General features: G+C 37.3%; 1 protein-coding gene across 3 annotated transcripts in view; it reads right to left on the bottom strand.

The window, feature by feature from the left end:
- The window catches only part of CLASP2 (cytoplasmic linker associated protein 2), a 170054-nt gene that overhangs the window by 5619 nt on the left and 151889 nt on the right, over positions 1-12546 (bottom strand). For all 3 annotated transcript variants that reach the window (XM_068558803.1, XM_068558804.1, XM_068558805.1), the window contains 4 exons: positions 9701-9929; positions 3127-3320; positions 2503-2631; positions 118-324 (listed from right to left, as the gene is read on the bottom strand). In XM_068558803.1, coding sequence (XP_068414904.1) covers positions 118-324; positions 2503-2631; positions 3127-3320; positions 9701-9929 — 759 coding nt within the window. The remainder of the gene's footprint in view (positions 1-117; positions 325-2502; positions 2632-3126; positions 3321-9700; positions 9930-12546) is intronic.

Here is a 12546-nt window from a genome sequence, read left to right as displayed (position 1 = left end):
ACACCTAAGACAGCAGGAAGGCTTGGTCATGCCACTAGTGTTGCCTGGCAAGTGTCTAAAATAACTGAGTCCCAAATGTATCACACATAGCTTATTCCTCCAAGCTTTGCTGCTTACCTGTATTAGGCCTGGCATAATCTCTGGCAAAAGCAGGTTAAGGGTTTCCTTGGAAACTCTCTCTATCACTTTTGTTTGCATTTTGATTGCAGCCAGATTAATTGGGTAATCTGCAGTTTGGATGATGGGACAAAGCACTTTGATGCACTGCTCCGGACTGATTGAAGTGGCCAACACTGACGCAGCTTCCTCAGCAGATCTCACCACCTAAAACAAAGAGGTCAACATTTAGCAGGGAAGTAATTTTGTAAAACTTATACTGTGTCCTGGATGTATACACTTCATGAAATACGTCATAGGACATGATATCTGGGATTTTCTTTGAAAACACTAAACAAACAAACATAAAGGTGAGGGTACAGATAAAACAGGTTTGGTAAAATGTTGATAACTGTTGAAGCTAGAAGATGGAAACATGGTGCTTTTTTACATCATTCTTCCTTCATTTGTGCTCTCTTAATGTTGGCTTGATTCAGTGATTAAAAGCAACTTTAACATGATATTGTGGTCTAGTTCTGCAGGGGAGTGGAGGCTCTGTCCACCTAGACTACACTGTGACTGGAGTCCTCTGCATCAGCCACGCTGAGACCCTGCTCATCGTTAAGACCCTCAACTCCAGGAGGGCTTGTGCCTTTTATCACGTTATTAACAAAATAAAATAAAAATCATTTCATTAATATGTTATCAAGTTAACAGGCTATTTCCCCTACTGTTCATAATGATTTTCTTTCCTTCTATATTGGACTTGGGGAGGGTAAAACACTGGTTCTGCAACGAAGAGAAGAAACAGTTATCTATATTTTTATTGGAATCTGTAATCTCTAAAGATGGTCTTGAAAACATGTAAAAATTATTGCTTTTGCTGCTACTTTGGTATTGTCTCATTTGTGCTCTCAATCTGTGAGAGGTACTTATAAAGGTATAGTGGAAAATACACTGCAAGTCAGAAGACCTAGGGCTAATTTCAGCTGTAACAGCTTAAGAATGTCAATTTTATCTTTGGTAAAAACTGGTATGCTACAAGGCCTTATTTAGGTCAGAAGGTGGATAACTAAAGTACAAACATTACATAGTTTTTTTAAGCCTTCAGCAAGATGCTACAGATGTACCACTACTAAACACCAACTGGATTTTTTTAAAAATCGGATTAAAAATCCAGGTAGATTTAAAAGTTATGGCTCACTCTCCTATAAGATTCACAGTCACAGCTTCTGAAAAGTGAATTACCCAGAGGGTTTCGATTTTTTCATATCCTCACCAACATTTCTTACTATCGTTCTTCATCATGTGTGTGAAGTGTGGTATTTCATTGTGGTTTTAGCTGCATTTCCCTAAAGACTAATGAGGGTGAGAATCCTTTTATGTGCTTATTGGCCATTTGTATATCTTCTTTGAAGAAATGTCAACTCAGATCCTTTGCTCGTTGAAAAACTGAGTTATTTACCTTTTCATTGTTGAGTTATGAGAGTTCTTTATATATAATGGTTGTTAGTCCCTTATCAGACATGATTTGCAAAAATTTTCTCCTATGTTATGGGTTGTCTTTTCACTTTCCTGAGAGCATCCTTTGAAGCACAAAAGTTTTTAATTTTGATAAAGTTCAATTTACTCTTCTTTTCCTTGTTGATTATTTCTGCTTTTGGTATTGTATCTAAGAAACCATTGCCTAACCCAAGGTAACAAAGATTCACACCTATGCTTTCTTCTGAGAGTTTTACAGTTTTAGCTCTTATACTTAACTTTAATCTATTTTGTCTCACTGTTGTTTTAACTTCCTTTTTTTGACTTGTCTTTTGCTTATGTATTGCTCTGATGCTTCCTCTTAGAGTTGCACTCCCTATTTGAAACTTGCTTTTCTAATTATTTTGATAAAAGTCCTTATGATTATCTTATCTCACTGATTATCTCATCAGTGTCATTGGTCATGATGGGGATATCCTGACTATAATGTAACAAGACAGGTTTACAGGACTCTTTCAGGAAAGCTGTCCTCATTGTTTTACTGAGTAAACTTCTAACAGACATCTAGCTCCTATAGGCAATTTACCACTTTAAAATAACAATGATTCTTATCTTCATTAGTTATTTTAAAAAACCAAATTCTTATTGGTAAATGGAAAGTGAAGTTAAGATTGGTGAACTCTAAATGGAAATCTAAAAGTGAATTATAGGAGAAAATGAAATCAGATAAATTATATCCTAGAGCTCACCTATTTTAGGTAAAAGGCCATGGTATCAATGTAATTCGTTAAACAGAAAAGATTATATGTTTGCTTCTCAATCAGATACTACCTTGAACATTAAGAAAATGCTTGCTAAGAGTACTTTCAAACAACGTTTGTATGTTTCATGCAATAATATCAGAAGTACTATCAGGTCACTTACCTCCTTATGAGGATCTTTATGTGCTTCCAGTGTTTTCATGACAGTCAGTTCTGCATAGTTTTTAAATCTTGCTGGTTGATGCCTTAGGATTTCTCTTAAAACCTTTAATGCCAAAGCCCTGATTGTAGGCTAAGAAGAAATATTTTAATGTTTTTAATATTTTGGGTTGTAGACGATCTTTACATTTTCCATTTCTGTAACTTAAGGGTCTTAATATGGGTTGGGGGAATTGTAGGCAACTGCATAAAATATGTGGTATATTACACAAGTTTTCACATCTCTAGTTGAAAACGAATACTTCTTAAAGAAACCAAGAACCACTACATTCTATTAAAAAGGAAGTTTTACTTTTGAACAACTAATTCAAATATGCAAAAAAAAGTACTCTCCTATAAAAATTTTGTCAGCAACCTTTCATTTTCCCTGTTGTCAACTGTTGAAAATCACTGAGCTGCTTGGTTGGGAAGAAAAAGTACTTTACAGTGAAAATTTCAGGCAGAAAGAAGCAGCAGAAAAGACTCATTTTCCCAATTTCCAAATCTGTGTAGCACTTGATTAATAGGCAATGACAGGCAATCCAAGACAGGAAAAACAGGCTATTGTTTACATATTCTGCCATTTTACCTCTTTATCCCCAAGGGTTTCAAGCAATAAAAGTAATATTGTTTTGAAGTGTTCATCCCAAACACTGAAAGATTCTTCCTGTGTCAGTTTCATGAGTTCATAGAGGGCGATTTTTCTTTCTTCTACACGTTCATTATGGTTAGACAACTCCTTCAATAACTCTGCAACCAGGTCAGAATGGTCTAGGGAAAGATCTGTCATAAGGACATGATGTTAATTCTGTAACTTTATAGGTCAACTTTCACAAGTATGGGGATGACCACGTTATAACAGCATGAAACACAAACAGAAAGTTACTTGTAAAAAAAAAACCAAAAACAAAGAAAAATGACCAAGTAATATTCTTTTCCATTTGTCATCCCCCAAACCTCAATGCTAGTTTAAAACCATTTATAATAAAAATTCACAGGAGAATTGTATAATGAACCCCCATGTACCCATCACCCAGATTTAAAAATTATTAAGATTTTACCATTCTTACATCATCTTTGTGCCCCACCCAACTTTTTTTCTGAAAAATTTTTAGCAAATCCCAAATGTATCATTTCATCCTTACACACTTCAGCATGCACTTCTATGCTGTCATGCCAGGAGGCTCACAGTGTCTGGGTACTCAATTTTTAGCGATACTGATAAATGATCACTGGATTTAACTGGTAACAACTTGATCCCACCACTGTAAAGTTCCCCGTCAACCTTTTAACTAATGATTTCACCCACTGATGTTGCTGAATCAATTATTTTATTAGGAGTTAAAAATGGGTTGGAATTCTTCTGAGAGAGTGAGTTTATCAACTAGAGCTATTTTGATTGCCCTGAAATACAGTTTGATAGAAAAGGCAGAATACCTAATATATTTCCCTTTAAATTTCTGAGTCAAGAGTTGGGCCCAGTGGTTATCAAGGAGTTTTCATTTGTTTTTGCTTTCTTTTTTTAAAGTATAATTATGAACTCATGAATTTTATGAATGTTAAAGGACACACTGTTTATTTTTCAAAGTCATCAGATAATGCTTTGAGAAATCTTTGTAGGAAAGACAGTTAAATCCAAAAGTTCACATTAGAACATTAAAAAATACCAGAGTTCTTCCTAAATTCTTTTGATGATAAAATACATGATAAATTCAGGTTTGAGGGACTTGGGCAGGCATTTGCTTGAGCTTGTGCCATAGATTCTTTTCCCTTCTAACTCATCCTCTGGAATAAAATAATCACAGAACACGGTGCCTGAGCCTAGAAGGTACACCTGGGGTCACTCCCTCTCCCAAGTCTCCAGGAAAGACAGCTAACACTGTGGAGCTGTATTCTCTGTGGCTTCACTTGGCATGAGTATGCTGGCCTTTTGGAGAGGGTTGCTGGCTACAAAAGGAAACGCTCAAGAGGAAAGAACACTTTTCCCAAAAATGAACCTTGAGGTTGTAGTTTGCCAGATGGTTCACAACTGGTCCATAAAAACAGAAGCTACTGTGCCTCATCCTGCCAGCTGGTTAGCCACTGACCTAGAGATACCAATGGCCTGACATTATAGGTCTCAGGGAACTCACAACTACAAGTAGGGAAAGAAAAGTTATATTTCACTTAAGAGGATTCAGAAACCTGAGGAAAGGAAATCAAGCTGAACTACTAGAACAGATGACTTGTACTGGAATAAAACTAACAGATGATAGGGAAGGGAAATTGAACCAAAATGTAATGACAATATTCACTGCCTATAAAAAAGGAAGTTTGTTAGGACAACTTTCGTGGAACTATAATAAGAGCACTAAGAACTTCTGGTCCCCAAACACTCATACACAGAGCACAAAATGTGATTACTGAATTTAAAAACTTGAGATAATCTGAAAAGAATGATCACTGAGGAGAACTAAATTAGGGTTTTGGAAGATCAGGAAGAACCTCTGCAAAATGCAGAGCAAAACCATGAAAAATAAGAAATTTGAGTTCAAAGATCTTAACTTGGAGAATAAAAACTGTCTTATAATAATTTCGTTTGTATAGACCAACATTAGAACAATATTGCTGGCTTAACAAGAACTACTGCAGCAGGATCAATGCATCTCTATAAACCGCTCAAAAATCACTCCTGTGAAGTTACATTATCAGACTTTCAAAGATGTCATAAAATCATTCTGATAAGAGTATATTTTATTTCAGCTGAATAAAGGGAAATCTCAAGAAAATGCTTTGTTTCAAAGGAACTCAGTTCTCCTCTTCATGAATATAGGCTTTGTAATTACTCTAGAAGATAATTAGAAATGACCTGTCATATAATGGTCTGGACAGATGACTGACAGGAAAATAACTTCTGCCAAAGAAAGCACATAAATTATTTGATAAAAAGCTGAACTATTTATGTCATACAAATGAGATAAACCTAACGTACTGAATTAATTAAGATAAAGTATAATCAACTGTATTTCCTCTTCTGACACACAGAAGCATTGTTGTTCTGTGAAAAGAACACAGGCTCTAGAGTCTCACCAAGCCTCTGCCCCTTAGCCTTTGTGTGATAGGAGCACGCTCTCAATTATTGTGGAGGTTGGGTTTTCTTATCAGTAAAATGGGAAAATAGCACGCACCTCCTAGGGTCATGGTGAGGACCTGGGCCTGAAATATGAGTCTCCCTTGAATAACAGTATCATCCTCACTAGAGGTAGTACATATTCTGGAATATTATAGTCCCCGGTAAACTTTACAAAGGTCATAATTAGAACTGGTCATTAGTGGGTATGACTTGTTAGTTTTGATAAATGTATCACTAATGTGTGCATCTGTCTGTAATATGTACAGACACATCTGAGTAAGAAAGATACTTAATAAGTCTCAGAATTTTAAAACAAATTCCTACTTGAACAAAATAATTATCTCTCACCAAAAGTTTTATATTTTAAAAACAAAATAAGGAGAAATTTTACTTGGGGGCAGGGCATAAGAGAAAAATCAAAACAGCAAAATGGAGGTCAATACATTAAAAAAGATAATGTCAGCAATGTTTACAATAAAATAATGTCAAATAAGGTCTTCCCCACCTCAAATTTAAAAAAGAAAATAGACAGTAAATGAAAACAATTGCTATATGAAGCTTGGAACAACTACTATTTTGGTGTAACTGAAGGCTTCTCTATCTTCAAATGTTTCAGAAGTCAATCAAGTATTATGCTGTGAAGAAATAACGTTCTCAAGCTGAAAAATATTCTACCCAGTTAGGTTTCAGTTATATAATTTCCAGAGATATTTTCCTTTAACAAATGAGAAATATATGATCCTTAGTAAAGGAGAAGAGAATTAGACAATAAGGGGATGATCTTGTTAAGCTGTCATAATTTTGGCTTTGTGGTACTTGTGATATATCAAGCCTCAACATGAGAAGTTGGTAAAAACACAATTCCTCAATCTCATAAAATGAAGATATTTTTCCATTTATCAAAATTACAGGCCTGGGGACAGATTCCCAGGCAGAGTACAGAGGGTTTCCACACGTAAGAGTGGGTAAGATAGGGTTTCAGAGCTCAGCTAGAACAAGAAGCGTGTCCACATGTAGTGGCAACCAGGTGTGATGTGTCAGAGCCCAAGCAGAATGGCATTGAGGCTGAGGAAGTTGAGGGTGGAATGGTAGAGCCCAGCAGGGTGGGGAGTGCATCCGCGCAAGTGAGGAGGTGGTGGCAGAGATGGAGAACTGGTTGCATACAGAAGGATTGATCAAATAAGTAAGTCTATTCAAGATAACGGAAGTCAGGTTTCTCACAGGGGGTTATTAATATGGAAAGGGAGAAACTAAAATTAATCTCATGGTGCTAGACTAGAATTGGAGTTATTGGTATAAACACATAGTTTCTGACAGATACAGCAATAGATATAAATCAGTGTGCATGCGTGTATACACACGCACGTGCACACACAAACACACACGCTCCCTAGCTCTAGTCACTTAGAGGTCTGGGGAGTAGTGATGTCCCACCAGCAGTGAGTACACCTAGTGCCCAGACTTTAGTCTTTAAAGACCATTTTCTGTTAAAAGAAACCAAGGATCGATCCTTGGAGAAATGGTTGATTCTAGGACTGAAGCAAGGACAGTGTAAGATTTTGCTGTGTCAGAATGTAAGAATGGGGACATGTTAAAAGGACACAAAAGCCAGCTTGAATGGGATCCTGATGGTCAAATTAAGGACAATTTGAGCATCAAAATAAATAATGACAGTTAAACATTATAGCCCATTGAATACAACAGGAAACTATGTGTCTGTACAGTTATAAATATTTATTTTTTTTAAATAAATAAAATTTAAGTTTAATGAGGAACAGGATATTTACAGTTTTAAAGTACCTCTCCACAAAACACTTATTAATTACAAAATGAGTAACTTCACAGTGGAGAAGCCTGTTAGCAGCACCATAATCAAGTGATCAAAATTACATCACCAATCTTGGGGCAAAGGGAAATCATGTGTTAGTTGAAAGACGCACTAACACTTCTTTGATTCTGATGCCAAGAGTACAAAATCTGAATCCAATCATAAGAAAACATCAGACAAACCTAAATTGAGGGAAATGCTACAAAATAACTGGTCTTTAACCATCAAAAGTGTCACGGTCATGAAAGCCAAGAAAAGACTGAACACTGAAGGAGATGTGATGATTAAATGCAACATGACATTCTGAACTGGATACTCCGCTATAAGATATTATCGGGACAGGTGGAAAAACTCTAAGGATGGGTAGTTATTAATGTAGCACTGATAATTCCCTGATTTTCACGAATATATTGTAACTATGCAGGAGACTGTCTTTGTTTATAGAAAGTATGTCCTAAAGTATTTGAAGTGATGGAGCGTCAGTTTGGCAACTTACTCTCAGATGGTTCAAGAAAAAGTTCCTTCTACCATACTCCCAACTTTTAAGCTTTTGACTATTTTGAAATAATACTTAAAAAAAAGCCTACATATATATATGTAGGTATATATGTATACATATATATATATATATACCTATATAGTGCATATATATGTGAGATATACATATATACAGCGGAGCCGAAGCAAGAAATGTCAGTTGTGACCTCTGTGCATAAATAATTTAAAACCAATGTAAATTAAGCTGCTAAAGCTAGGTCTCAATCACCAGGCTGTTGCTACTACGCAGGGTTCCAAGGGCACTTTGCTGCTAGGTCCAATTCACACACTTCTGTTATGCTGCTATCATGACTAAACCTCAACAGCATAGTCAACTGTTTATGGTAGACTAAAACACACCAAAGTGCATAATTGTGGCGATTTTATAGATTCTTATGTAATTTAGACAGTTTGGTATGTTGTCATAATTTTGCCTTTGTGATATATGTGATATATTAAGTCTCTTAACATGACATGTTGGCCAAAATATGATTCATTGACCTCATTAGTAATCAAAGAAATTCAGAAGTGAAGATATTTTTCTGTTCGTCAAAATTAGAAAAATTAAAAAATAATCTGATATCTAATTTCTCAGTCTTCCTAACAATTAAGGAAATGCGCATTAGGATGACCTATTTTATATCCATCACAATGACAAAAAATAAAAACACTTAAACATTCTGGGTTGGTGAGGAAATCAGTACTACTTGAACTGGCCAAGTGTTTTGAGTTGGTAATTGGTAGTAACTCTCAAAACAAACTTACAGATATCCCTTAATTGGGCAATTCTATCCCTAGAAATCTCTTAGAATTACCTGTATATGTGCATAAATTTTATGCAGAAATATGTTCACTGACAGCAACACTGAGGGAATAAAGGGAAAATCAGAAATTACCTAAGTATGAAATCATGAGAGTGTTGAGGGGGAGACTTTCACGTTTACCTACATAAAGTTATATATTACTATACATTACTTAGTCAAGAAAAGAATTAATGGATCATGTAATTTGTAGAGGAAAAGAATGTAACTCCTTACTATTAAAAATAAGTAAAACATTTACAGTGTTTTGTACTTTATAGTCAGTTCTTATACACCTTACTTATGGTGTCTTAAGGTCTTATGCAAACCTTACTGCATACTGTGATCAGAAGGGCAGGTAACATAGCATCTGCAACCTAGGGACAAGTGAGGTTCAGGAAGGTCAGCCAACTTCCCAGGTGATGCAGCGTAGTGTCAGAGCTTAGACCTAAGCCAACTCCAAATCTTAATGGTAGCTTTTCCCATATTTGGTTCTTGAATGTATCTTATTAAAGAGTTTATGACTTCACACTCAAAAGGCTACTGTAAAGAATGGGTATCCTTTTCAAAGGGTTTTGTCATTCTGGTATGAAAATTAATAACTAAATGAAATGTGTCTACAGCTGGTTTCAGTTGTTTCTGGGAGGTCACTGAGGTTTTCTTGATTTCAAGAATTATATTAGGTTGATTAATCTGTCTCTTATTCAGGGGAAGAAAACCACCAAACCACTAGAAATGAGCTCCTAGAAGATGGGAGAGAACGTTCCCACCCCCAAAGATCCTTACTTTTTAGGGAGTTACAATAAAAGAGCATGCATATTTCGTTTGCTTCGTTGATTACCAGTCCTCCAAAACACAGACAGTAGCAGCAGGACCCAGGACATACCATCAGGAAACTGGTCAGCATCATCATCAAACATGGCTTCCTTGAGGGCAGACTTATTGAAGGGACTGATGCTATCTGAGTAGTTATACGGATTATAGTCTCGAGAGCGTGGAGAGGAGTGAGCAGGCATCGAATGGAGCAATGAAGCTTTATTATCAAGGGCTGTTTGGCTTGAGTCAGTAGCATCACCTCCTGCTCTTGGGTCAGACATCCCAGGACCGCCACATGTCTATTAATGGGAAGCGGAAGGCAGAGCAAATTAACTCCTTTTTAAATCTCTTTGAAATTCTAAAAAGATATTTCCCTACTGCTTCAAAGGCTATTTTAAAAAGGTAACAATAACCAGCCAAAAAAAAATTAAGTAATGGAAATCAACATGATGAGTTAAAACTTAACATTCAAAAAGTCACAGTTTATAGAAGAGATGTAAGGAAACCACAGCCATAGGGGCAAATAAGAACTGTAAAAGAATGTTGTCTCTCCTCCTAGAGAATGGACTAGAGGACAGGGGAGGGGGAAGCGTAAGCTGGGACAAAGTGAGAGATTGGTAGTGTATATATGGACATATATACACTACCAAATGTAAGATAGATAGCTAGTGGGAAGCAGTCGCATAGCACAGGGAGATCAGCTCGGTGCTTTGTGACCAGCTAGAAGGGTGGGATAGGGAGGATGGGAGGGAGGGAGACGCAAGAGGGAAGAGATATGGGGATATATGTATATGTATAACTGATTCACTTTGTTATAAAGCAGAAACTAACACACCATTGTAAAGCAATTATACTCCAATAAAAATGTTAAAAAAAAAAAAAAAAGAATGCTGTCTCTAATGATTCCTATAGTTTCCTTGCCAATGGCTTGATCAAGCAATATATACAATGTGATTAGGAACAGTTTCTCTATGCCAGTTAAAGATACAAAAGGACTTTCATTAGCAACACTTTCATTAGCAACACAGAACTAAAAGCTCCCAGATTTCATTATTAAGGTTGTAAATTATACAATGACAGTATGTCAACAAAGTATAAGAAAACCAAATTAAAAAAAGGCCTACTTAAGAAAAAATTAAAAAGTCCCAATAGGACTGCATAACTTTTGGAAGGATGCCTGATGGAGTTCGGGCACATTAACATACTTATCAAAATATCAATTATGATCATCAATATCACCATTACCACCGTCTACTGAGTAACTCTGTGCCAAGTCGTTAGCTAGGTGCTTCACAAATACCCTTTAAATATTTGCTGTGCGCCTATTCCATGCTAGGTATTACTCTTGGCACTGGGGATATATTCTTGAACAAACGAGAGAATGCTGTCTATCCTCATGAAGTCTACATTCTAGTGGAGGGACAGAGACATTAAGAAAACATAATGAATGAGTAAAGTATGTGGTACAGCAGGAGGTAATTAGTGTATGGGAGGCAGTACAGTATTAAAGGGATCATGAGTGCCGAGGTGGGAGAGAGGAGGCTGAAGATTAAATAGGGTGGTCACTGAGAAGCTACTGGAGCAAAGACTTGGAGGAAGTGAGAAAACTGGCCATGGCTATCTGCAGGAAGAATGTTTAAGGCAGAGGGAATAGCCAAGACAAAGGCCCGGAGGCAAAAGCATGCCCAGCGCAGTGGTTAAGAATCTGCCTGCCATTGCAGGGGACATGGGTTCGATCCCTGGTCCAGGAAGATCCCACATGCCGTGGAGCAACTAAGCCCATGCGCCACGACTACTGAGCCTGTGAGCCACAACTACTGAGCCCGTGCACCACAACTACTGAAGCCCACAAGCTCTAGGGCCCACGTGCTGCAACTACTGAAGCCCACATGCTGCAACTACTGAAGCCCACACGCCTTGAGCCTGTGCTCCACAACGAGAAGCCACTGCAATGAGAAGCCGGTGCACCACACGAAGAGTAGCCCCCGCTCACCACAACTAGAGAAAGCCCACGTGCAGTAACAAAGACCCAACAGAGCCAAAAAAAAAAAGCATGCCCAGTAAGTTGAAGGAACAGCAAGGAAGCATGTAGCTAAAGCAGAGGAGAGTAGTAGGAGATGAGGCCAGAGAGATAACAAGGGAAAAAAGTCTACTGTATAGACTGTGGCTTATATTTTGAAGATAGAGTCAACAGATTTCCTGCTGGACCAAGTAGGGAGGATGAGAAAAAGAGATGGGACAAGGACAACTGTTTTGTCCAAGGTTTTTGGCTGAGCAACTAGCACTGCTGTCAACTGAGACAGAAAAGAACAGTTTAGGAGGAAAGATCAGGAGTTCAAACAGGCAGCTGGATGTATGAATCTGGAAATCAGGAGAAAGGTCTGGGCTGGATGGAGTCATATGATTTATTATATGCATAATAATTTTTAAGGTATGCAGTAATATCCCTATTTTCCTTAGGAAGACATGGAGGCTTAGAAGTGATAATCTGACTAGTGAGTAAATGCCAAACTCACTTCTGCCAGAATCCACTACTTGGGCTCCTGACACTGTACCCTGCTATCACTGGGGAGAAAGTCTCAATTAAGCAGTGACTCTTACTAACCTGTTATTGGTACCATAGGCAGCTTTTGGGGTAGGGAACCTCAAATACGAGTGATAAGCAGGTTTTTGGCATCCAGTTTACTAGGCTCATCTGCCATACAGGCACAGGGAGAAAAACAATAGCAGGAAAGAAGTCAGGAAGCAGAGCAGGGAGCCCTGTAGAGATTTGCTGAAGCATTGCAATGTTCTATAATTTTGTAAACACTGAGAAACCACAGATTCCACAGGAAATGGTGGGATAGCTTGTTTTGAGAAAAGTCTAAGCTGTGAGAGAAAAGTCTAAGAAGAAGCAGAGTTAAAAAAAAAAAACTT

This window comes from Eschrichtius robustus, chromosome 12 (assembly GCF_028021215.1).
Source record: "Eschrichtius robustus isolate mEscRob2 chromosome 12, mEscRob2.pri, whole genome shotgun sequence".
Taxonomy (NCBI): Eukaryota; Metazoa; Chordata; class Mammalia; order Artiodactyla; family Eschrichtiidae; genus Eschrichtius; species Eschrichtius robustus.
The sequence above is the reverse complement of the archived record's forward strand: the minus strand, read 5'-3'. Positions and strand labels throughout refer to the sequence as shown.